The 27,408-nt window shown below is 35.1% G+C and overlaps 2 protein-coding genes and 1 pseudogene across 3 annotated transcripts; 2 read left to right on the plus strand and 1 right to left on the minus strand.

The window, feature by feature from the left end:
* Positions 1 to 1,084: 1,084 nt before the first annotated feature.
* LOC112792801 (11-oxo-beta-amyrin 30-oxidase-like) lies at positions 1,085 to 2,531 on the plus strand (annotated as a pseudogene).
* A 684-nt stretch (positions 2,532 to 3,215) lies between these two features.
* On the minus strand, positions 3,216 to 24,323 carry LOC112784756 (DNA polymerase epsilon catalytic subunit A-like). Its single transcript, XM_029297541.2, is given in 51 exon segments — positions 3,216 to 3,455; positions 3,458 to 3,711; positions 4,642 to 4,748; positions 5,010 to 5,222; positions 5,321 to 5,491; positions 5,657 to 5,752; positions 5,957 to 6,023; positions 6,423 to 6,583; positions 6,857 to 6,905; positions 6,982 to 7,244; positions 7,336 to 7,394; positions 7,914 to 7,992; positions 8,249 to 8,332; positions 8,600 to 8,701; positions 8,867 to 8,999; positions 9,859 to 9,923; positions 10,798 to 10,978; positions 11,147 to 11,337; positions 11,435 to 11,509; positions 11,628 to 11,825; positions 11,917 to 12,046; positions 12,414 to 12,573; positions 12,655 to 13,123; positions 13,206 to 13,348; positions 13,434 to 13,488; positions 13,581 to 13,781; positions 13,934 to 14,029; positions 14,390 to 14,533; positions 14,621 to 14,701; positions 14,869 to 14,956; positions 15,922 to 16,098; positions 16,208 to 16,287; positions 16,385 to 16,490; positions 16,744 to 16,838; positions 16,908 to 17,049; positions 17,145 to 17,263; positions 17,796 to 17,900; positions 18,143 to 18,256; positions 18,553 to 18,729; positions 18,827 to 18,991; positions 19,706 to 19,789; positions 20,492 to 20,614; positions 21,393 to 21,527; positions 21,692 to 21,778; positions 22,301 to 22,518; positions 22,605 to 22,693; positions 22,853 to 23,013; positions 23,317 to 23,412; positions 23,572 to 23,631; positions 23,734 to 23,799; positions 24,017 to 24,323. Coding segments are annotated over 51 exon segments (6,783 nt in total). The 5' UTR covers positions 24,179 to 24,323; the 3' UTR covers positions 3,216 to 3,348.
* A 133-nt stretch (positions 24,324 to 24,456) lies between these two features.
* LOC112784777 (uncharacterized) lies at positions 24,457 to 26,821 on the plus strand. Of its 2 annotated transcripts, none has more exons than XR_011879442.1 (5): positions 24,457 to 24,962; positions 25,161 to 25,296; positions 25,756 to 25,827; positions 25,928 to 26,008; positions 26,595 to 26,821. XR_011879442.1 is itself a non-coding variant. In XM_025828105.2 (5 exons), the coding sequence occupies exons 1-5, from the start codon at positions 24,495 to 24,497 to the stop codon at positions 26,673 to 26,675; spliced, it is 840 nt and encodes a 279-aa protein (XP_025683890.2). In that variant the 5' UTR covers positions 24,457 to 24,494; the 3' UTR covers positions 26,676 to 26,821. The 2 variants fall into 2 exon arrangements, 1 of the variants encoding a protein (XP_025683890.2); XM_025828105.2 differs by having other exon boundaries at positions 25,756 to 25,823; positions 25,922 to 26,008.
* The last annotated feature ends 587 nt before the right edge of the window (positions 26,822 to 27,408 follow it).

Genomic DNA, 27,408 nt, shown 5'->3' on the forward strand with positions numbered 1-27,408 from the left:
TTTATTCACACTATGTATGGTTATTTCTAATTTACCGATAACTTTCATACACCTCCAATACAAAAGATATTTAGCATTAATACAAAAATATGAAGTCAAGAATGCATAACAGTTTAGTAAAAGGTGGAAACTCAACTATGGTTAACTTTAACTGTTAGATAAAAATTTAATCAAATCAATCAAATCATTTAAAGACTTTTAAAAATATTGATTACGCTCTCTGATCCAGTCCTACACATGAATGGAGGAGGGGATGCTTTTTTCTTTATGAATATGAGTGTTGCAGATGGTATCGACCGGTGACTATGACAGCGCCCCACGCGTGGCGCGATCATTCTGTGTTTTCAAATAAAAAAAGATGAGGCACCGGCTCGCGTTCCTCGTGTCTTGTCTGCTCTGCATTAAATCTTACACTTGTACACACAAGATCATTTTTGTGCTCTTTAATTTGGTTTATAAATAAGTTGTGAATGGTTAATTGTTATTTAGAAAGTTACATCGTTTGTTAACTACTCCAACACCATCTGTATTTCAAATAAAAAAAAACACCAGGCACCGGCTCGCGGTCCTCGTGTCTGCCTGCCTTAAAATATTCATTCTGCTCTGCGATCCGATCTTATCCCACACTTGCCTTCAAGCAGTAATTAATGGAGGAGGCTGTTTGTCACGGCGGTTGGACTACTGATGCTGGCGGTGGGGGGATGGAAGCTGCTCAACTGGCTCTTCCTGAGGCCTAAGAAGCTTGAAACCCTTCTCAGGGAGCAAGGCTTCCATGGCAACCCCTACTCCCTCTTCTCCAACAACAACAACAACAACTCCTCTTCTTATAACATGAAGCCAATGACTTTCTCTGATGACAAGGACATAGCTCCACGTGTCTATTCTACAGCTGATCATGCTATCATCAAAATTTGGTTCGCTCCTACTCTACCTATATTATTCACATTTATTGCATATATCGTATCATACGGAAGAAACAGAGAGTTATTAATGATGTGATGGACAGGGAAGAATTCATTTTACTGGGAAGGTCAGACACTGAAGGTCAACATCACAAACCCTGAGCATATTAAACAAGTTTTACCAATAACAGTTACTTCAAGAAAGAGAAGCCTAAGCTGGGGCGTGTGGCCAAGTTATTGGGCTCTGGACTTCCAAATTATGAGGACCAACAATGGCACACACATCGAAAGATCATCAACCCTGCTTTCCATATGGAGAAATTGAAAGTTAGTTTAATTTGCTTTTATTCCAACATGTATGTATATATGTTAAGCATTACTGAGTGTGCTACTAACTATGTCTATAGCTTCTAACATCAACAATGGTCCAATGCTGCCATGATGTGATTCAAATGGGAGGAGATGCTGTCTTCAGAGGGTAAATGCGACATTGATGTGGAGCCTTTCATCCAGAATCTGGCTTGCGATGTTATTTCCAGAACAGCCTTTGGAAGCAGTTACCAAGAAGGAAAAAGAATATTTGAACTCCTTACTAGCAAGCTAGACTTATAATGAGACTAAATATATTCACATTCCAGGATGGTGGTAAGACATATAACTAACCATTTTAATTAAGTTCAAATCTTTCTATTTAGGTACTCATCATGTATCTTGCAGGTTGCTTCCTACTAGTGTTAATAGGGGTATGATTAAAATTGATAGAGAGATGCAAGCATCACTTGAAGCTATCATCAGGAAAAGAGAGAAAGCAATGAAGGATGGTGAGGAGGTTAACAAGAGTGACTTATTAGGGATACTTTTGGAATCAAACAGCAAAGAAATAAAAGAACATGGAATGAGTAATCGAGAGATAGTGGAAGAATGCTACACATTTTACATGGCAGGACAAGAAACCACGGCTGTTTTGATAGTATGGACAATGGTGATGCTAAGTAGGTATCCAGAATGGCAATCACGTGCGAGGGAAGAAGTCTTCCAAGTCTTTGGAAACCGAAGCCAGACAGTGATGGCCTCAATCGCCTTAAAACCGTAAGCATGAAACCTATTATACCTGCTGGAGTTAAAATTTTCATCTACCAATACTTTTGATTCCACCATGATCGTGGAGCTATGGGGTGATGATGCAAGAGAGTTCAAACCAGAAAGATTTTCAGAAGGAATTGCTAAGCGACTAAAGGTCAGGTCTCATATTTTCCATTTGGATGGGGGCCTAGAATGTGCATTGGCCAAAATTTCTCCTTAATGGAAGCCAGATATTCTTCACATTGCTTTTACAACGCTTCACAATTGAGCTCTCCCCTGCATATACACATGCTCCAGTCAATTTCCTTAATCTTAAACCAATGCGTGGAGCTCAAATCGTCTTACATAAATTGTAGTTTCAATTATTGCACAAGAAGTGGCTTCTTCCAAATTTAAGTAACGTGCAAAATAAATTCCATGCATCTTCTTTCTTTTCTTTTCTTTGTAAAAGTGATCCACTTGTGATGTTTCATAGGTCATGGAGGCAACAGAGGACCACTTTTCTTTCTTTCTTTTATTCTTCAGGAATATCATATTTTAGAATGATGACCAATTTCTTATAGCTATTTTGATAGGTACATAGTTAGTCCGAAATTTTTAAAATTTTTCCATATCCAAAATAAATTGAACTTTTAACGCTTAACTAAGAGAATGAATCTTTTCCATTCGATTTTATTATGCGTTAAAACACGAGTCATATATATATAAAGGGAAAGTATGAGGAACCATTTTAATATATAAGTTGCTTTCTCATATGTATTTTTTTTAAGTTTTATATTAAACAGCTAAGCAGCACGATACAAATAATACTTTATAGTTGCCAGCTCCGACGTCTAAGGTGTCGTCCATGTTATCTGGATCGGATTCTCGAATCCAATCCAAATGACGAACCTTATCACGGGTGGTGCTTCTCTCACTCTAGCGGGATTTCCTGCATACACAAGGTTTCGAAAGTAATACCTCACTGCTTATCACTCGAAACAACCCTATCATCATTGGTAGCACAAACATTTAAATTATTGATACTCTTTAATCTTTTGGATTAAGATGCAGTAACACTAAATTTAAATGGGTTGCGGTGGCATGCCGCTATATTCGGCAAATATAATATGACATTTAAAAGGAAACTTTTGCATTTTATACATTAGTCATTTGCGCTTTGATATATAAACAATTTCGTCATATATCGATTGTTTGAAAGCTGAAGCTTGATACGCTTCTAAGCTAAATTGATAACGATAAACATTTCATATACACATTTCACATCATGCATGCATGTATCAAGAATAAAAGAATTGGTTACAACAGTGCCACCGAGCGCATCCCTGTGCACATTTAGTTCCTAGGTGTTTTGTTGAAATATTTACAATCTAAGTTCTAAAATCCAAGAGGTACATTCCTGGAGAAGTTGGAATTTCTGACGAAAAGCTATGTTGAAGAAAACCTGCATCTTTGAGCGAAATTCAGTAACGTCTCCTTGCACCTAAATGAGCCAGCACAAGCACACTGCTCAGACAAATGTGCAGCTTTGACCTGGTTGCACCTGAGGCACACCAGATCTTGAAGGTGGTAAAGCCGCTCTCTTTGTCGTACGATCTGAAGAAGCGCATTCTCCATCACCTCGCGGTCATAAGGCTGGCCACACTGTGGCACCGCACAACGCCACTCCTGAGTCAATAAAGCCGAGTCACGGCACAAGTCCAAGTCTCTGCAGTCATTACAATAGCTGTCCCAAGGAGGGGGAACACAACAAAAGAGAGTTATATATATGTGAATAAGGGAAGCATCGATATTTTCTTCGTAAAGGAAAAGAAAAAAGGTTAGAACTAACATATATAAAGACAAACTGAATCAGGTTATGAGAAAAACGTAAAAATGACTTTAACTTCTTCAATTCCTCTCTTTGCATTAAACCCTTGAGCAAAAAAATTTACACAACCCACCAACTTACTCCTAAAATGGATCTTCTAAAGATAAATTTTCCCATGACCTTGTTGTGAAATCATTTTATTTTTTTGTCACATGTCTTCTCTATGTCCTACCTTTAAATCAATAATGAAAGATAAAGTATAATAAAACTATATGGAACCCCGTAAAAATTTATATAAAATAAAAAAGCAAGATATGAATGGTGACCAAATTATATGATGATTTTCATTTGACAAATTTAATAGTTTCGAGTTTGGACACTAATTAATACTTCATTCATTCTTTTTTTTTATCACTTTGCATTAAGAAACTTAGAATCACTAATGAAGAGATAGAATAGTAGAATATTTTTCAATACTATTATAAATTAAAAGCATAATGATACTTCAACAATAAATAATGCAAAGAAAATGAGTGACAAATAATAAGGTGCTGAGGGAATAATATGCAGCCACACAAACACGAGATAGAAATCTATTGATATTCTGAAAACTTGCGGGAAAAAAATTGTATTGTTGCGTAATAGAAATCTATGTATTTCTTTGATTTTTCTGTTTCTTTTAGTAATGATAGGATGACTAAATGATTCATTTTTGTTTATTCATTTAGTATTGAGACTTATCACCTCATTATCTTGTTACCCACACTTCATCCTATTGTGATCATCGTAAGTAAATACACAGGAAATGATTTATGCAAACATTTCTTATTTAATTTCCTTCTTTACCTGCAAATGACATTGGATAGGATGAAGGAATGACATGGATCACGAAACTCAGCTTCCGGAGCAAACTCCCTAACACGAACATATTTTAACAAATTCTTTCTCATGACCTGTGAAGGGTACAATGAGACTATCAATTTGCGGACCAAGAATATACATAGAGAAAAAGATCAACAGCCCATGGAAAACGAAGCCATTCCAATTTCATTATACATGAATAGCTGCAGCACATCAATTTAACTTTATCTTCTTTTCTCCTCCTCCCACCCTCCCCCCCTTTTTTTTTTCTTTGGACTCAGGAAATATGCGTAATCATCCTATTGAACAATACCAGGCCTTTAACAAATATAACTCGGGAAAACAATTATTACCAACACATCATGCTGCACACTTTGGTCGAGGGCCAACACAGCACAGACATGCTTGATAAATTCCAAGGAAGCATCCCCTCTATGTTGATCACCCACAATTTGAGGAAGGCCAGATGATGTACTTGGGTCATCTTCTGATTTGCTTGCCCCTTTCATGTGAAGAACAATATCACGAACAATTCGCAAAAGATTGTCCGTGAAGTAAGAGCTAATCTGTGGAATAGAAGGCAAAATAATATAACAACTAATATTTTGAATCAAAATATCAGACAACTTCAGTCCCTACTCCTCAAAGCTCTGTAATTGTTTACCTGTTCTTTGATATATTCTATCATTTCTGATTCCAAAGCCTCTGCAGCTCCAATGTTAATCGATGGGGTGCAGGAATCACCATTCAGCATTGATTCCCTGATTCCTGCTTGCTTTTGTGCATAGCTCCAAGGAATATACAAGAATTGAGAAACAATGACAATGAAATGATCCTACAGGGAGACATAATATAACTAAACAAATTAGAGATGAAGAATACAAATATAGCTTCAATATTAAAGGCTAACCAATTAGAATTCAATAAATCAATTCTCCATAGTAGCAATTCTTTGCCTTCAAACTTATATTTAAAGTAAGATTCATGGAAGGCAACTTGCCTGGATTTTCTTTGGCAAGTACTCAGCAATATTCCAGCTTGATATAATGTCAACTTGAGATTCATCTGATTTTGCTGGTATTCCACCATAGTTATACTACAGGAGGAAAAGAACAATAACTAGGCAATGATGCTGATTTGAATTAAATAACATAAGAGTGAAACGATTGCAAGACTGCACAACTACATGCACTTCAAATTGCACAAAATTACATTATGATTCACAAGTAATACTTAGATGCATTACCAACAACCAATAGGGGGAGGACTAAACAATTAACAAAATGCATGATGATCAAACCTGATCCATGAATAGCAATGACCGCCAAAACTGAAGTGGTTCCAACTCAATCCATTCAAATAAGTCTCTACAAAATCAGCAAGACATAGTAAGAGCTTGTGGACAATATTGTTGTTCAGTAAAATATTGTAGATTTTTCACTTTTAAAGAAGTCAACAAAAATCTCCTAAAAGTAAATAGGTTTAAATGTGATTATCCCAACATTTTTCAGCCAACATCATAGCGTTAGAACTGGTGCTGCGACAGTGGGAAAATTTTCTCTTGTTTGGGAAGTCACGGCACCAGAAGTTTCCTTTTGTTCGTGCAGTCGTGATGCCATGGTGCTAGAACCAGCACCTTGACGCCAGATTTTTTGAAGTTTGGATGCGCAACACCACGAAAGTTGGCTGATTATTGGCCGGAGAAAGTTGGCTCCATAACAGGACTGGGAAGAAAAATATTTAACTTGTGGCTTTACAAGACAGACCTAGACTGTATAGTTCTTAACAAACTGTCACAGTAAGCCTTGGCTGCAGCAAGATCATATTTCCCTGTGTCGATAATAATCTTTGAGAAGTTTGCAAATACAATTGTTGCACCCAACTTGCGGAACTCTGCCAACAACAGTGCAAACACTTTTTGCATGACCTATAATACCAAGCAATAAAAGACATTATAAAGAAAAAAGTAGTAAGAGATTTAAACTTAAATATTCAAGTCACAATGAAATGAACTGACAAAAGGCCAACAAGCATAAAACCAAAATAATGGAAAACCTATTTTAAAGGTGGGAACAAGTTGTAACATCTCAGGGGTTATCCAATTCACTAAACCTTCTTATTTGCCCTGTCAAGTTGGCTATACATTTTGGAAAGATTAAAAATTTTAAGATAAGGAGGAAAAGAAGATGAATGTTGTTACCTTGTGAAGTAGCTGGTGAAGAGCTGGATCGTGAAGTTTTGACTGAGGGCTGCAATATGGGAAGGAATTTAGTAGCTATACGTGTAAAAAAGAGGTAGCAGGAGACAAGTAAACACAGTAAAAACCTGCAAAGCCATCGATACAGATGTTGCAACATTGCATCCGCATATGTGTTTTGAGATGTAACTGCATCTGCAAGGCACCGCTGAATCAATTGTTTCAGGACTCGAAAGGCATGTGTACATGAGGCAGCCTCATCAAAGCCACTCTGATCAATAGCGGGATTAGCTCCAGAATTAAATTCATTATCGAATCCTAATAAAGCGCCTCCTTCCATTTCATTGACTTGGTTGCTTTTTAAAAGGGCATCCACAGCTAGGTGGTGTATCTGTAACATAAACAAATAAAAATATTTATAAACGTCACCAAGTTGTATGTACTTCAATCAATTAGTGAACATAACTCTGTTAATATCAAACCTTTAACTCAACAGTAACTTTTCTGTAAGCTCCAGGATATGTAAGAACAGGTTGGTGGACTGTATCCAGATAGCACAGCAGTCAATTTCAAAAGAACCAAAATGAGCATGCTCATTAATCAAATAATCACAGCATTAGCGTGGAGAAACTATTCCTACGTACAATCTTTCCCAGCAAACTTTTTAAGTAACCACAATTGAAACCTGATCATTTTGTCATGGAGAGTGGCTGCTTGATTCATTGTTAAGTTGTTTTTAAAACTTGCAGATGCTCCCCCGACAATATAGCAGATTTAACAAATTAAAATGAATACAACTGGTTATTATATCATAAATAGCAGTTACTTCATCCTCCCCCCACCTCCCCTCACTCCGCAAAAATTAAAAGGAAAAAGAATTTAGCAGTATAATCAACATTTAAAGTCTCATTCTGGAATGAAAAATAGGTGTCTGAGGTACTTGGAAACAAGTTTGTTCCTGAATAGTAATCATAATGATCCCTGAAGAACACAAGGTTAAATCTCGGAAAAAGTGAAAAGAAAAAACATTGAAGCTTTAACAAGTTAAATATCTATGGACCTACCTCGTCAAGAAAACAGGTCTCTTCATCATTAATGCCACCTAAATCAGGAAGACCGCCATCCGATATCCAAAGTACCTATATAAGTATGAATAAAATTTCATAAGACAAATGGGGCTATGCCTAGTTATTAATTTATGAGAAAAAGGAGGGGGGGGGGGAATAATATTTCCTTTAAAGAAACACAAACAACCGACACCTATCTGGACATAAACATTTATAAAATCATCAAGTGCAGGGAGGGACATCAAACAATAGAATCAAGGATGAACCAGTAAGTCATGGAGTTTCAGTTTGCAGATAACATTCATATACATAAACTTAAAATCGGAACCTGTTGACTATCACGCAAAGCTCTTGAGAAGAAGGTATCTGCTGTAAATATAAGCCAGTCAAGTTCAAAATTCCCAAGTGGTACCTGCAAAGAAATTCATATGCATATAAAAACAAAATGCAATTGTGAAAGTTGCAAAACAGAACTTCTCAATAAATTACTTCCACTTGAAGAACAATTAACCAATCAACAGGTTAACGATGGGCATCAAGTTTTATTGAGTTTTTACTCGTGACTTAATTAACAAATTTAGATTGTTCAAGTATTCCTAAACTGGCAATGAGCAATAAAAATGAATCATCTATTTCTTTTGTAATTTTTCCAAATATGCCAAGGATTTCTAGTGCTTACATGGGCATATCTTGAGAGAGCAATTCTCTCATTTAGCCATTGGCCTGATGCAGCACAACGTTGCATTCCAATTTTTCCAGCAACTTGTTGCCATCCAAGAATCTACAAGGAGCCAAAATTATAGGTAGCAAGATAAAAGAATTCAAGTTAAGACAACCACCTTGGTGAAGACATTGTTGAATACTTCTTTTAAACCAATATTTTATACACACACACACACACACAAGAGCTTTAAATGCAAACACCCATGAAAAGAACCAAGTTTACCTGATATTGACTATCACGGGCATTACAAGGAATACTCAGGCATGGAAAATCATCTAGCGATCGAATACCCAATTTCAAAAGTTGAACATTTGGGCATTCGATGATAGCAACCATAGGTCCATGATATTCATTCCTATGATAAACAGTATCAGAGAAGACAAAAGATAATTCAGTATAGAGACAGGTAGTGGAAAAAATGAATTTTGATATTTTATAAATATGAGGCGTTTACAACAAACATCATAAATTTTATGGTAGAGTAGTATAGCTTCAAAACCGTATTAAGGTAGAAGAAATTAAGCATCTCTAAATTTCAAATGCTAATCACTCTTAGTCTTCTTTCAAACATTAATATAAATTATCTACACAAATGTTATACCACTGCACTAACATTTAATGACACTAATATAACATTGTAGACACAAATGTTATACCACCACACCAACTTTCAAACCCTAAACCTAGTCCCCTGAGATCATAATGTGGCTCTATCACAAACCAACTTCCTTGTTGGTTACCAAAGCTCAATTAAGGTCATGGCTTTTATTATTGGATATTAGGTTTATGGTCAAGATGCAAGACATCACTTGCATGTAAATTATATTAGAAGGAAATTGAGAATGACTTGTTCCAGAATTTTTGTAACAGATTATGGGAAAAGGAAAAGTTTGTACGGAGTTCAGATACTAATTACTATACTCTGAGAGACCAAATGAAGAAAGAAACGTCAATATCAACTGATGGCAGTCATGGAAAGGAGATTTATCAATAGGGTTGCCACTTGAGAGTTTTGGCACTGCGGTCAACTATAATTGAGATACTTATATACTAATTATAATGCATTCCATAAAGAAAAAATTACATTGTATCCCGTTAATTTTATTTGCACTAAGCAGCTAAAGGAATATTTAGAGAACAAGGAAGCATCGTCTCATTTGAAAAAGGGCAGCCTAATTCTGGTTCTTTCTTTAAAATAAGATATGAGAAGAAACCTGCGATCATTTATTGCTCTTTGCATCAAAGTTTCAGCATCCTTGACATGTGAAACATAGTCCACCTGAACATAAGATATAATTATAACAAAAAACATGGAAATGGATAAGTATTCATACACTTGTATGGAGAAATGCCAAAAGATGGAAATAGTTAACTCCTATTAACATCATCCAGAGATATAACGGCCGACACCACAGTTCCTGAGAGACTCATGTCAGCAATTTAGTCCCTCAATGAATCAAAGTGTCATTGTTTTACACCTCAATAGATTTTCAGCACCAAATTAATTCTTCAGCATTGTAAAGTATTATCAATATCAATTTAGACCATCAAGCAAGCAAAATGTCATCAAATTAGTCCCAAAATTAGAACTCATTTCTTAGTTTGACAAAGAACAACGAATTTAATGACTTTTGTGAATGAGGAAGTGCCCTCCAACCTTAGATAAATTTTTCTAGATTAAGTTTTCTGGTTTTGAGAGTAGGAAAGAGGCAAAAGCTACGAAGCAATGTATTGTGTGCCATTGTTCCGAGTATTTGGTTGGAGAGCCATTTATACACCTTCAATGACAGATTTTCAGACAAGAAAGTTTTATAGGATAAGCTTAGATATTAGGATCTATTTGGTGTAAAGCTCATGATCTTTTTAGGAGACTTCCCCTCTTAGAAATATTGAATAATTGGAAAGTGACACTTCATTCATAGTCTTTTCTTTTGTGGCCTTTATAAGGAAATCCTTTATCTGCCCATCTTCTTGTATTATTCTTAGTCTTAAATTAATATTATTCTTTTATCACCAAAAGAAGTGGTGACACCTATATCTTTGAAGGATTGAAGCACCATTTTAAGCAATAGTCAAAAGAACATCTACATATTAGATATTAAGATCTACTAAAAGGGAACAAAATTATGATCAGACAAGTGTTGTTCATCTACCTTAAAACTAATGCTATTCCGGGGAGGTGGCTGAATAGACAAAGCTTGGCATGCATCGTGAAACTGTCTTTCAAGATAAGCCAGTGATAAATCCTTGTTTTGATATGAATTAACTACCACAACTGTTATTGATTTTGATGCTGGAAAATATCCAACGTATATAGCCCGTCCCTCAGAGATACTGAAGTCCATTAAAAAAAATATTAAATATAAACACTACTATAATTTGCAAAGTAATGAAAATGCATGAAATTTATTTTTGAATAAAATATAATCCAGCTTTTAGCCAACAGTTGAGTGACGAAAATTGTTGAGAAGATATCTTGGTAAGTATTGAATCTCCACTTACCTATGATACAAGTAAAAAAAGGATATCAATTGTTCGAGATAAGAACATTCGGTTGTGGTCTTCATGTGCAATTCACTCAAATTCCATGAGTCTTGTAGACTTCTTTGTTTGGCACTTTTATCCACCTTACATACACAACCAAGCTGGACTATAGCATTAAACTCCAGTGGCACCTTAGTTTCATATATTCCCTGACCCAAAAATAAAAAAAGAGGAATCTTTTAAGTTGAGTTCAGTACTTGAATATAATTGCATATTTGCAACAGTCACTTAATCCTATATGCGGACCTCAACATCAGGATCTGCTAGAAGAGCTGCAAGTTTTTTGCTTGCTTCCTTAAATTGAACTTCGTCAATTGAAACCTGCAAAATTTCCAAAGCACAATTAATACCTTGCTTTGAAGGAAAAATAAAAGAACAAGAAGAAAATGTTTTTTAATATATATATATATATATATATATATAAGAAAATCACTAGTACCTCATACAGATTATAACTTTGCTTTCCATGAGGAAGTGTCTTCTTGACGCTTTTGCCAAGAAATTCTTCAGTAACTGGTGATCTTGAGTTGAGGTAAAAGACTCTAGGAACCGAAACAGGAATCTTTAGCATAATCCCATCAACAACTACCCAGGCAAAAAATTGGCCAATCTGTGAGCTCTGAAGTAGTTGTATTATCTAAACCACAGGAAAATTAGAATAAGGAAATCAAGAGACCATAGACTTATTTTAAAACCAATTGGTCTTTACAGAATTTAATTGCACTTACCTGCCAATGGTACCGCTTCAGGGCTACTTCATTCGTTCTAAAATATGAACTGACATTTGTTCTACCAGTTGTACCATTCATTTGTTCAGGAACACCATTCATCCTATCAGCTTTCTTTGAATTCTCCAATCTGAAAAAGTCAACAAGCTTCCTTAATCAATAATAATGGGAAGCTCACAAAAATAAAACCACAGAGATGAACATTCAGATATTAAGCAGGACTTAGGAGTTAACCCCTACAAAGTGGCCAATGGGTAGGGTACAAGAATGACAGGGTCTCACCAGCGAAGTCAGAGGAGAACTTTTTTTTTTTTGGCCCTTTTGCTGGTGCTGGAACTAAGTATAAGAAAATTTTTAGGCATTCATAATGATACAAATTTCATTTCCCGGAAGTTTAGGATATCTTAGCAATTACTAAATTCTGAAGAGATATACATAAGACTTTCTTCAAACAAAATCCAAAGACAAGTAATTGCCCAACATATGGGAGCATGAACCTCCACAATTTGGCTGTGACCCCTTTTGGGCATTCATTTGTGCTGTCGTAGTTAACTGTCACAATCATAGTGGTGGGTAACATCAATGAACCCAACACAGAAAACAAATCATTTTTGGTAGAAGATCCAAACAATCCATCATTGACTTCTGGTGCTTGATCTTAGAAGAACCACTCCAAAATATAATCATAGATATTGATATAAATGGACTTCAATACTAAGATTGCAATGAGAACTTTACCTTCGCTTTTTTCTCTTTCCAGGATACTTTTCCACTTTCTCTTTTTTATTTCAAGCCATCCTTGATAATCAACATTTCTGTCAACATTTTCAGATGATATTTCCTTTTGTTGAAAAAGTGAAAGTGACTCGTCCTTGCTGCTATTATCAATATGTTGTTGCTCAGAATTTCCATGACCACTGAGCTTAATTGAATTCCCTTCATTATTAGCTTTATAATGCCGTATAATTGGTCTAGGACCAATTGGCAAATTCCTGGCCTTGTTTCCAAAATCCTCCAAGTCAATCACATTCTCTTCATCAGCCATAAGGCTGACACCATTAGAATCACTATTCCTTTTTGAGCGATCATCCCTTTTAAATGAGTTAAAGACATCAACTAATTTTCGTTGACGAAACTTGTCCTCTTTTTCACGAACTTTCTTATGCAACCAATCCGGATGAGCTACCCGAGGAACAGGATTTGCAATCTGTAAGTATTAAACCCCTCAGAGAAAATACGAAAAATACAAGAATCAATTACTTCAATATGCCAAAAGGAAAACTTAAAACCTTTTGCATGGCAGCGGGAATTGTGACAATTTTTTGAATCGCTGAAGAAAGCCGCTGCTTGTAGTAGGACCAGTCAACTATGGACCGAATGCCAACATCTGATGAGGCCTTGCACCATCTTCGAACATAGTACTTCATTACTTCTGCAAACATTATGCAAATGCTTCCTTGTTTAAAATGCAAAGAATAGAATTGTAATTTGTTAATCATAAAAACAAGAAATTTTACCAGCTTTTGTTTCAAATATTGCAACAGGAATAGCACGCTCGCTTACAGGTGTTCCCTGCAGAGACGATGAGTTTTTCTTTATCACTAAGCAATTAACTAGCAAAATATTGTGGGTGGATGCAAAAGAGATAATTTTTTTTATTGTACCTTAGGTTCACTTGCTACTATGTACTGACATCGAAGACCTTTATCTTTGACCATTGTATCACCAAGAAAGTCGGCAAGACGTTTGGCAGTGGTGACAGCACAAGATTTTTGCTCACCATAATCAGCTAATGACTTGCTCATGGTACTTGATTCTGAGATGTAATCAAGCAACTCACTGTCTGTAATATCCTTCCCTTGGTTCTGTATGTCAGAAAGCAATGACAAAATAAGGAAACAAAGGTTATATCAAATCCTGACAAATATATCCTCAACAAACTAATTTAAACAAACAAATCCCAAGGCTCTTAATACAAAAATCAAATTAGACAGTAAACCATGGATCGTTAGCATACATCAAGAAGATCAAGCCAGCGATTTGCCACAGCAGCAACAGCTGAATAGCATTCATCTAAGGTTGAGCCATGGAGAAACTTGTCAAATAGCTCAGCCTGTGACAAGAATATGTGTTAAAGAAGAAACAAAGTCATAAAATCATTCTAAACAAAAAGAGAACTTTCACAAAATTATCACATGAACCAAGTCAGTGATTAGGCAGCTGCCAAGTTTCGAAATGATAATAGGTAAGTTACAATATTTGTATTTTAAAAAAAAATAATATCAGGAAAGAAATAAGCAAATGGCTGAATAGAAATTGCCAAAATAAATATAACTTGTCTTCCACAACTTTCACTTGAATATGTGTTCCATCAAGAAGAAAGTAGGAACAGATATCCTCAATCCTAATGATTTATCCATATCAAATACTATGATGCTTTGTGCTTGAAGCTAACGATCTTAACCAATATTACCTGGAAAACTTTTATTAGTTTCAGTTCACCTCTTCGCTTGATCTCAAAACCTTTAAGCTCTGCAAGGGTTCCATCATCATTAAAAACAGCATATCGTTTTTTAATTAAAATTCCTTCTTCTTTGGAAGCAGGAAGAATCATTGCCTACATCAAAGCAAACCATATATAAGTCATTCACAAATAGTGGAGCACGGGAGAATATTCAAATCATAAACTACAGTTCTAGTTTACCTTGTATGGTCCATCCACCTCAAATTCTATAGAGCATTCGCTACGAGTAGTATATGTTTTCCTTATTGGATCTGTGAGTGTCTACCAGAAAATTGGAAATATAACATATGAAGTACTTAACTTTTAAAATAAATAAAAGTAAAGAAAACAGTAGATTGCAAATCTATTAACTGCAAAGCATCAAATATAAGCACATGTAGCATATTGCGAATTTAGTTATTTTTTACATAAAAGAATTCCAAGCTTACCTGGTACTGATCATTTGTATTATTGATTGCCACATCAACATTTAGCATAACACAAGGGTATGAGATTGTCAACTTCCTTTTCGAATCTCTACAATGCAATAAGTATGAAAAAGATTCTTCAGAATTCTAACTACCAAGATTCTAAACCGTCAAAAGTAGGCAGAGAAAATTAAGTTTTGGAGGAGAGACAAAGAAGGGTAAAGATTAAAAAGGTGAAGCTGAATGAATTGCCTACACCCTAACAAACAATCACCGAAATCTGGCCTACAAATTTTAGCACAGTCAACAATTTCTGAAGTATTCCTCAACAAGAACAAGTGAACAATTGTACCTTGTCCCAGTAACAGGATCAGCTTCCTGGATCTAATAATGGCATAATGTTCTATCAAAAATCATGTTCATGTTTAAACCGTTAAGTCTCTTTTAATGATTTGCATATGGTTTTCTTTAGGTCCCCCCTACCTTTAGCTACAAGATTTCACCAAACATATTCAAACCACCTAATTCTACCATCTGTTCTACAAGTGGCAGTACCCCAAATCTCTTTCTAATGCATCCATTCCTGATTATATCTTGTCTACTCAACCCATTCATTTATTGCAACATTCCATCCATGCTAGCCCAAGACCTAGTCTCATACACATTGTCAATATGCAGTTAAGATTTATTTTTACCCTTAAGCTTCAGTCGTACTTTCTATTGCAAATAATAGCCAAAGCACTCTCCAATTTTACCACTCAGTTTGGATGCTATAGTTTAATCCTCTAGAGTTGCCATACACATCCAAAGCTTGTCTCCACAACTCTAGTAATTCATTTATTTATTCATTTTATCTTGATTCTCCTAATAGGACTATATGCTCCATGGCACCCATCTTGAATGTGCTTTAGTGAGCATATCCAAGACCAAGGTGAAAAGATAGAAATGATCGTTAGTGCAGTCCTAAGTACTCTATAAACAGAAAGCAGAACCAAAGATTACAGGTATATTATATTTCAAGTACGGTTATAGTCATTTAAATAAATAACCACACAAATCATGAATAAAACATACTTTGTTTTAAAAGTAAAATTTTCTGGAAAAGACCCAGGAAGTGCACACCAGATACCATCAGTATCTAGTTCAAGTGGTTTCCCTATTTTTTCTACCAGCAACCGGGCATTCTGAATTATTTTTGCTCCTGTATATGTGACTACTCCAGCCATTTCCATGGAGTACCATCTAGCACCCCTATAAAATAAATATGGATACACAAGATGATTAAAAGAAGAATAATAGATCTTATTGAATAGATCCCGTGTATGAAATTTTCAAAAAACACAGAGATCAATATACTCACTTGCGCATAACATATCCATAAAAGGAATTAAGTATACACTTGTGAGCAAGTTGCAATGAATCATAAAGCACAACCATGTCCTGGATCACAAAATAATCAAACAAAATGAAACCCAACATAAAAATGTATTGACCATATTAACCTGACCATGAACAAGCCTATAAATATAATCCATACTTGTGCTTCCTGGATCTTCATAGGATTTCCACTCCCCTTGGCTTCTGACAGTTTTCCTTTCCAAACCTTGTTAAGACCTTTATATTCATATCTTCTATCTCGGAAACTTGAACCATGAACCAGATAGCACAAAACCAAGGCTTAGAAGTTATAACAGAAAGCAACCAACCAATGGAGCAAGGAAAATTGAGGAGATTATGTTTGAAGTTGAAGTTTAATGTGACAATATTAAATTTATGAACTTATATTACCAAATATGTTCTGCAGATTATACACCATAAGGGCATATTATCTATCATCAACTAAATACTGCAAAGGTTAACTTACTACTCAATCAATATACAATTATCTTAACTCACCTGCGAACAGTGTCAACATAAAATGGATTTTCACGCATGCAGATTCCTGCTTCACGGAGTTCTGTAACTGGTTTGTTAAGAACACGCTTGTATGCCTGTGAATGCCATCTTGATTAAGTATGGCCTCTATTATGAAACAAAGTTGTTAAAAAAACAATACCAACCTTCTGGCAGTATTTCTTTAAACGGTCTTTCAGCCTTGATTGTTGCTCTGCCTTGGGCAGGTCAAGAAAAGATTTTGATAACCTCACGTTAGAACCATCAACAAAATCGGACTCAATCTGTTTCTTTATATGATAATAGTCACTGAAAGATTTCAAATAGATATTTCAGTCAGTTATGCACAAATAAATCTGCAATATGCTAATGATAGCAAGCATTAACCAAAAAGAGACGCACACCTTTTCTTTGCCATGAATGTTTCTCCACGCCAAACCCACTCAAGTTTGCGTAGACATGTCTTTCCAGGACGGTTGAAATCACATGCAGTGCAAACCTCATCTGAAACAATTGACGGCGGCTACAAATAGGAAAGAAACGTCACATAAGGCACCAGCATGCATCATAACTTCAGATTTCAGAAAGATAAATCCCAATAACACAGCATAAGCAGCACAAACATTCTTAAATTTTCTTCCAAATTTTTACTTGGAAGTTGATAAAATCAAGAAGATATCATTTCTAACAGAAGTGATAATCCACATGAATCTGGCCAGAAAAAGCTAAGAAATCATTGTGACATTGTGGTGAGATGCATGGCCACTTTTGCAGGTTCCTCCTACTATTCAATTTTTTAAGAAATCCAGCCAAGTAAAATTGGAGAAAACGTTGATATTCCAGAGTTACCAAACTTATCCATATGCATTATGCACAGGAAGTCTGATGAGTACATAAGACCTCAAAAAGACAAACATAATTATTTAATTCTGTTTTCCTCTCATAGCTTAAATTCTTCAAGTTATAGTGGATAAAGACGTACTTATGAGTTAAAAAAGCTTGTATAATTGCATTTCCAGCTACCGAGTATTATTATAATATTGTAGAACGCATACCTGAAGTCGATTTGTCAAAATTATGTTTGGATACATAGCAGCTACATCTAGATGATAAATGAGGGGGCATTCTTCACGTATTGGAACATCTCGTAATTTTGAAAGCTGCATTGACAGGGAGAAACTGGTTATGATAATCTTTTTATTGGTGTCATAAATAAAAATTTTAATTTTCAGGATTACAACATATTCAAGAAATAAACTAATTATTAGCCACCATGATGGCATGTGAATGACATAACTGTTTTTGAAAATATTAGAAACCAAACAATTACAACTTTAGACATCATTACAGGCCAGTAAGTAGTAATGAAAATTTTTGGCCTGTCAAAAAACACAGTTAGTACCTTTTCCATGATGGCATTCTTTACTTCATCATAATTAGAGACAGATTCCAAATCCATTTTACCCTCTACTCTTATAGCATACTGTAGATCTCTATCAAGATTGTTGATCAATTGCTGGAACACCACCAGTCAGCAGTTAGTGAAACAAATCTGCAGAACTAACATGATAACATAGATACACGCACATACATTACAAATAACCAGAACTGAGTAGATAAAAATGGTTTTTAATGTTTGCATCTCTGGCCTCACAAATCAATCCACTTTCCCTATTTTGCAGGGAGTGAGAAAATAACCATGCAGGGAATAAATAACATCTAGATATGAAAATTCTTATTGAATGGCATGTATAATACAGAAAGGAGTGAATAGTCAAGAATCAATAATTAAAAATGTAGTAAACAACAAACCTCATAGGCAGATGACTCTAGTGTAAAACTAGTTGGAATATCAGACCTGAAAACACCACTTTCTAGGCATTCTACATGGCCACCTATGTATGTCTCACTCTCAAGAAGATGATTGTTATAAAACTTCTCTGGGTCGGATTGGTGTTTGTTAGGAGATATAACATTCGCTTTGTATGCCTGAAACAGATGCAAATAATTAAAAGGGAAACAAGTAACCAGGATATGGAAAAAAAAAAAAGAATCAATTTCACTGAACATGTGCATAAGAGCCCACCTGAACCATGAGCAACATTTCACAGAGGGTCCCACTGCCTTTGCGCAAGACTTCATCTGGTGACATGGGTATAATAGTAGCAAGGGAGAAAATAAAGGGATGAACATAAGTTGTATATAAGTAATAAGTTGCCACTGCATCAGAAACAGAATAGGAAGCCATTGTCTGCAGTAACAATTCAAAACAAACAAAATAAATAAATGAATAAAAAGAAAAATCAGGAAGCCATCATTGGCAATAACAATTAAAATTAACAAAAATCAATAAAATTATCAACATATTTCAGGACAAGCCGGAAGCATAAATTTTCAGATTGAGAACTCCAATCACAAACTATGGCATACCATAAAAAAACAGGGACAAAAAATAATAGTCCCTTCCAACTAGAACTAAGACTGCACAGTTGCTTTGAACATGGAAAAAAAAATGGCACGGCACTTAAGAAACTTCCCCATCCATCTTTTCTTGATAATGTAGATCTCACAATTAAACAGGCAACAATCGATATACTACACACATCCATGAATTTGGTATAAAGATATGCAAACCCCACGGTTCAGATATTCACCAGAATCCAAAAGACCCAAGAAATAAGAAGAGCTTTGTTTCTCCTAGAAAATTAGCATATTGTAGAAGTCCCCCTTTGAACAAAACCCAGAAAACTAATTCTAATTCAAAACCTACTGTCTTACATTTTTATTAACCAAATAATAACATTTATCTATCTTAAATAAAAAAGATCACAATTATACTACACTTCCTTCAATGGAAATTAAACAGTTGGGACAAGGCAACCAAGTGAACATCTAGTTTGTTCACAATCATTAGAGTCTGCAAAGAGGCAAAAAAGACATTAGTCAGTATCAAAACCAATCATACCTGAGGCTTTTCCTTTGCAAAGCAAACCATATCCTCAGGGTTCACCTCCAAGGGATCATAACCCAACTTTGCTTTTGTAACCGCCTAAATAAATTTAGGGAAAAAAAAGAAGTCAGGCAAAAAAGGATAAAAATTCTAGGAAGCTGACAGTTCAATTCAATGTAAAAATAACCATTCATTTTCACATTTGACAAATATCAAACTTAGATTAAGTAGCTAATAAGTTAAATAAATTACATTATTCAAATTGATAGCCAACCCCACCAAGTGGGACAAGGCATTATTGTTCTTGTATGTAAATAGCACATCCTCCATCAGTAACTAGACAAAACTATTTATAATTCTCTTATCTAGTAGTTGAGAATTAATCGTAAATTTCCAGCCTACTAATTTACTGTGAAGTCATTGATGATTCCATTTGAGAGGACTTCAACTTAAATAAGGTCTTCAATGAAAACTGCCATTAGCATTATTCAGTATTCATGAGATTATAGCCGGTGGAGAGAAGTTAGATCTTTCAAATTTCAAAGATAAAATCAATGTGAACCTAAAACTTCCATATTAAACATGTATTAATGCTGAAAACTGATTAGACCACTATCCAATTGCGAACGCAGCAAAAAATATGGTTAACTAGAAAAGTACATGGAAGAATTTAATTGAAAGATAGTGTAATAAAGCTTTCATACTACATCAAAATTGAACTCTTAAAAATATTACTAATTTACTAAAAAGGACAAAACAATATGCAAAAAGATTGAGAACTTAGGAATACAAACTTTTTACCTTTAGGCCTTGGCTTCCTTGAGGGAGATAACTGTCCCGTTTAACCCAAGCAAAACAATCTAAATGACAAGCATATTTAGCACGACATTCCCCTTGATTCTTGTCACACTGAAACCCCAATTCCTGCAAGATTAAATATAAAGTTGAAAAAGAAATATTCTATTAACAAGTTTGAATGAGAAATCATCTGAAATAGGTTTAATTATTCTGCATACCCTATAGCTCACTCAACTTTCAATTAGCTTCCTATAATTTAAAGTTTGTAATTTAGTCCCAATATTGTACAAAAAAATTGAAACTGATTCCTATAATTTATACATCTCTAATTAAATGGTATACTACGTAAATACTTTTCAATTAGGTTCTTATCTTTCAAAATGTTGTGATCAAGTCCCTATACAATAAACTTTTTAGCAGAAAACAGCAATTTCTCATCCAAAATAGAAACACTTGATCACATTTTTAAACTAGAGGCATATATTTGAAAAATGTTTGTATAGCATAGGCACTTGATTAGAAATGTTTAAACCATGGAGAACTATTTGAAAATATGCAATACAAAAATTAGATACGATGTTTCAAACTATAAGCATCTAATTAAAATTTAAGTGAAACTACAAAGACCTTGAAAAGTAATTTAACCTCTAAAATAATATTCTTCAGAATAAGATGCAAACTTGAAGCCATTAAACAACACAAACACAACTTCTCCCAGAACTTCCAAGATGGGGAAAAAATCCGTTTATTAACTACGGCATAAATAAGAAAGTCATAACTATTGCAGTCAAAAGCAAAAAAATTGCCTCAAAGACTACAAGAAGCAAGAATCATTCTCCAAGGTGAGCTATTAACAACAATTGGCATAAATTATAGTACTGTCAAAAAGAAACTTGTGACATACCTCACTCATTTTGAACCCATGATGTTCTGCCCTTTTCTCAAGGAATGGCCAATCAAAAAAATCACCATTATACGTCACATAAATACCAGGTTTCATCTCTTGCATGTGAGAAAACCATAATCTAAGAAGTTCAATCTGCAAGAGCAATAAAATTCATTCGTATGAAAAGGAAAACAGATCATGATAAACCTGAACAAAATAGAAACTATCATAATAAAACATAAGGGAAATATTTTAAGTAATTAGTAAGCAAATGACGTAAAATAACACATTATTCATGAATTGATGTAAACCTTTACCTCATTTTGAACATTTGTAACCTTAAAACAGCCTTCAAACTCTGGTTTAGGAGTGTACTCTAAATCCTCTATGTCATCACCAACACACTGCAAATCAAAGCACCATAATTATATAACAATTTTTTATGGTTATCAGCAAGATAACAGTTCAATCTTTCTGATACATTCGATGGATGCACAACTTCTGGATCATTTAACAACTACAGTTGGTGCACAAGGGTTATATAGTTTACTCTAATTCAACTTGCCAGATCGTGTATGATTCATTGGCTATGCCTATGCTATTTACTCTAACCTCTAGTTATATATCTCAAATATAGAATCAAAGACCCACAGTATATTCAATAGCTCGATGCAAACTAATCAACCTGAGGTGCACCTAAAAATCTAAAATACAGGATGTTTGGGAACTCAAACCATTTGCAGATTAATAATCTAAATAACAAGAATCTGTTAAGAGAAGAAAGAGAAATAAAAAAATATTTATCATGAGACTGCTGATAAGAGGTTTTTGATGAAACAAGTTTTTCAGTTATTTAATTCGTAATAATATATGACAACAGTAAGAGAGAGATTGATCAAACATCAGTGTAACTAATTTAGATTTACCTCTCTATTTGTGATTAAATACCCTTGCCCATCTACCATGTATGAAATCATCATAATCAAATCATAGTCAGCGTCAGGAAATTTGAGTGGAAGTTTTGTGGTCTCAATGTCAAATGCACAAACACGAACTTCGGCGCGCTGCAGAAGATCTGTTCTCTTCTCAAGTGTAACCCCAGTACTGGACACGCAAACATCATACCACTGGCCAGAGCGTATATCTGGGTCACATGTGAATTTGAGTGTCATAGTAACTAATAATACCAATTATATATATTAAATCATTGGAATAACTATCAAAAAGTACCATTGTCAATGGCAAAGCGAACATGATAAGGAACATCATATTCACGGAGATCAATTATGCAATCTATAAAGTCCTGTGGTTTTTGTTCTCTGTCATGCAAGAAACAAGTAAAGGATCAGACAGGATAACAAAAGAGAAGTTATCTTTGAAAAACCAATCAATGTTAAAATATATCATTGCATGGTTAAAGTAAGTCAGGTATGATAATTCAGTCCAACAATTCCATGTCTCATTAAACTTCAATATACCTTCTTTCAGTCAATATGGACTCATAGGCTTCTGCAGCATCAGACTTTGCCTGATTTCTTTCAACAACATGCATCAGGTCACTCTTTACAGTCATCAATTGTTGCACGGTATCAAATGATAGCTTTAGATAAGGTTTTCTTAAGCCAGACAAATGATTTTTCTGGGAGAGTAATGGAATTAAATCAGATTTTGTTCATGAGGAGAAACAAAGCAAGCATAGTAATATTGAACTAAAGCCAAAATGAATAGTTCGAAGAAACATAAATGCTAGATTTCTTTTTCAGAAAACACTGTAAAATTCACAAACAGTAGCAAGATACTAAGGCTGGCTATGTCATTGACTTGACCTTCAAAACTACGAAAATAATTAAAATTCAAGAAAACAGATCATAAAAAAAATGTGAAATGCAGATTTGTAAAGTTGATTAAACTGAAGCAGATGAGAGATGCATAAATTGCTTACAAGATCCAGGTCTTCTTTCTCTATAATTTCAATGTCTGCAATCTGAGTTTCATAACGGCGCCTCAGGTATGCTTCAACATCCATCTCCATTTTATTCTATTACAGTTATGCAAACCATAAATGGCACCAACATCATGATGCTTATTAGCAGAAGTTGAAAGCAATGAGCATGATAATTGATGAACACATATACACATGATTAAACCCTGATAATTTGCAGTCTGTACAATCATGCATGCGATTGTGCTTGCTCACCTTTGTAGCTGCGTAGAAATAAGGACGAAATCTGTATTTAGTCTTGAAGGAAGATCCATCCTGCAAGCATACTCCATTCAGTGAACAATTTACCTAACCAGGTTACTATTTGCGTGGAAAGAGAATCAGGAGAAGCATTTTATACAAGCAATACGGCAATACCTGTGTAACAAAGTAAAGATCGACGCAACTGTAGACTTTGTGGGTCTCTTCATCCTCACAAGAAGACTGCAAAATATAGTAAAGCAACTATCAGTCCGTTGGAATAGCATCTTAGAGAAAAACCAACTTGCTGCAACTGCATAAAATCGTTAGTGAAAATAAAAACAAGAAAGTCAAGTGTAACCAATATGAGGTAGTGGAAAATCGGTGATGGTAGCAACAAAACCACACATTTGAAGCAACGGAAAAAAAAAAACGAACGCGGGAAAATGAAGTGGCTTACAGATGCAAAATTGAGCAACCATCCAAGACGCTTTTCGCCCTCAGAGAAGAGATCGAACCCTAATCTGGCCTCAAGTTCTTCCTCTGCACTGCAAATCAGCTTCTGCTTCTTCGACCTCCTGGGGTTGTCCCTCCGGTCGCGTCTCCGGGCATCGCCGTTCATTGGTGGCAGGAGATCGGCGAGTTTTCTATCGAAGTTGGGAAGTTATGCGAAGTTGAAGAGCAAAACGAAGGAAGAAAATCCTGTTCTCTGATCTTAGGTGGAGGCTGAAGCTAGAACTAGTGTGCGTTTTCCCGCGCTTTTTCCCGTGGGAGAGATAGTGACAAAATGACATAAATACCCCCACTAAATAACAAGCCCAACAATAAATCAATAATACTCCGAGCTGTTTGCAAATTGGGCCATATGGTGGGCCAGGTTGATCCAATCTAATTGATCGGCCCAATCCAGTATTGGTTCAGTTATTATTGTTATTGTAATGGTGGTGGAGTTGAAGGAAGAGAAGAAGAAGAAGAAGGAGAGAAAACCGAAAAATATGAGGACAGTGTACAGCAAGGATGGGAATCTCACAAATTTACGGTTTTGCCACTGTTCCCAAGTTCGCACCCTTACCCCAAAATCCTCATTCCTCGTTTCTCTCATTCAAGTTCCAAACTTTACCCTCTCCATCACAACAAAAACCTTTCCCTTTCGATCTTCCTCCATTCTCTGCGGAATCAACCGTCGATGTGTGAATAATAATTATCGTCGTTGGGTGATTCGAGCATCAATGGCATCTTCCACGTCATCCCCAACACAGAGAGAGCGATTCTCTGTGCTGTTTGTGTGCCTCGGCAACATATGCAGAAGCCCAGCTGCGGAAGGAGTATTCCAGGACTTGGTTAAGAAAAGGGGTCTCGATTCAAAGTTCAACATCGATTCTTGTGGCACCATCGATTATCACGAGGTAGGTTAAACTTTTAAAACAAATCTATATTTTAGTGTACTATAGGATAGATTCGCGAGGGTGATACAGTGAAAAAATATTATGGCATTTCACTATACTTTTGTTTTAGCTGTCGTTACTTTATGTTGTGAATTCGTCATGTTATTTTAAGATAAAGAGAGAAAATTTAATATTTGGGAATGTTTATTGATCTCGAAGGGGAATGAAGCGGATCCGAGAATGAGGGAAGCATCAAAGAAGCGTGGGATTCAGATAACTTCAATTTCGAGGCCGATCAAGCCATCTGATTTCGTTGATTTTGATCTTATTCTAGCTATGGACATGCAAAACAGAGGTAGGTAGCTTGGCCTATTAGATAATGGCATCTGATAGACTGATACAGTGTTAGTAATCTAGTATAGTGCCCGTTCTTGAAAATTGGTACTTTATCCAGCTACATTGATTCAACATCTAATAATATTTCAAATTTTTCATCGTGACATAAAAAGAAATGGAGGGAGTAAATAGGTTAGTAATTTCCATTTGGATTGAGGAAGTGAACTGTGATTGAAGCCAATTCTCTCTAAGTATTATGTCTCACCATGTTTGGATTACTTTAACATTACATTTTCTACATATACATCAATTGGTCAATTCAAGTTCTAGCTTCTAATTTATCAGCATGTTCCATTATGATGCAACATTGTGATGTTAAATGTGACATCCAGACGTGACATGTTACTGCAGTCCACCTTTTATGTTTTCGTGTTTGTTTTTCGGCTATACATAGTAATGGGGTTTGTTCTTTGCTCAGAGGACATATTGGAGTCTTTCAATAGTTGGAGAGCCAGATATAAGTTACCAGATGATGCACATAAAAAGGTTGGTACTACGAAATTTCACTTGTCTTTGGGGAATTCGTATTCATATTGTTTCTTCTGTCAACTTTTGGTTTATTTAGTGCGAATATGATGATACAGGTTAAGTTGATGTGCTCCTATTGTAAGAAGCATGATGAAAGTGAAGTCCCGGATCCTTATTATGGTGGACCGCAAGGGTTTGAGAAGGTATTCATGTTCTGCTATTCATTGCCATCTGATCCATTTATATAACTTAATGAGGAAACTCTAGTTAGAAAATAACAATGAATTGTTTGGTAAACTCAACTAAATGATTGAGAAAGAAGACCAAGCATTATACTGTCATGTCTAGTTAAACTGGTTTGAGAGCTGAAATTATATTGTGAATACTCTTATTTTGTTCAATCAAGCCTAATTAAATATATTTCTTCTATGGTTGGTGCCTTGTGAGTTGAGACATTCTTTCCAGTGTCATATGGTTATCTTTCATTTGTTATTTTCTAACTAGAGTCTCCTCATTAAGTGCAAATTGTTTTATCCTTTGTGCTTAGAACATTTTGGTATGGGTCAATTTTCTACATGCATCTTTCTTACAACTATTACTAAGATTTCTTAAAGTGAGAGCAGTGAGCTATACTTTTTATTCAGGAAATAATACATTTTAATTCCTTTTCACATATAATTATTATTTGGCCATATTGGAAATTCACTTAACGAAACAGGTTCTGTTGTAAGAAATTATTTACCCTTGGTTAATGCTCTGCTTTTATGTCATTATTATGTGGCATTGCAGGTATTAGATTTGCTTGAAGATGCTTGCGGATCATTGCTAGAAAATATTTTGGCTGAAAATGAACATGTACGACAATCCTAATACGTTTTACCTGGTCAATAGGTCCATTTTTGGTGAAAAATATGTCTGTTTTTACATAATTGTCAAAATTACCATTTATTTAACCCCCAATTTCAATGAATGTAAACCCATTGTCACGCATAAAATATATACGATTCTTTTGTTCATCTTGTGCACCAGAATGAACACCGGACACGATATTATAGCAGATAAAAATTATATTGTTCCAAGTCCTTCCAAGGGACAGATACTAGTTCTTATCTGCATTTGCTGCATTGCACCCAACATTTATCTTTCACTTGATACTAAAGCTAGCACCGAATGTTAGCATTTCTCAAGTTAGGGAAGATACCAACAACTTGTATTGACTTCCAATCATAAGTGAGTAAGCTAAATTGCAATATTATTGTCGATGATACATAATCCTCGAGTTCTTTCGAATGCCAAACTTGTTCAATTCTTGATACTCATCATAATGGATCATACACGTATGTGGAACATGCCCACTCCGTAAAAAATAGGCCTTCGCTAAAACAACGGAAACAACCCTTTTTAATAAACTTTTAGAACATATACAAAAGACAAAGCAAACAACGTAAGGAGGGGAAGGCAAAGTATATTTTATTACAATTATACTCTTAAATTTCATTTCGTTATAATTTTATTCCAAAAATTTTCAATTTACATCAAATATATTTTTATCAACTAAATTAATTTAAGACAAATCCAACAATAATGCATGATAATTATATCT

Source organism: Arachis hypogaea, chromosome 3, assembly GCF_003086295.3.
Source record: "Arachis hypogaea cultivar Tifrunner chromosome 3, arahy.Tifrunner.gnm2.J5K5, whole genome shotgun sequence".
Taxonomy (NCBI): Eukaryota; Viridiplantae; Streptophyta; class Magnoliopsida; order Fabales; family Fabaceae; genus Arachis; species Arachis hypogaea.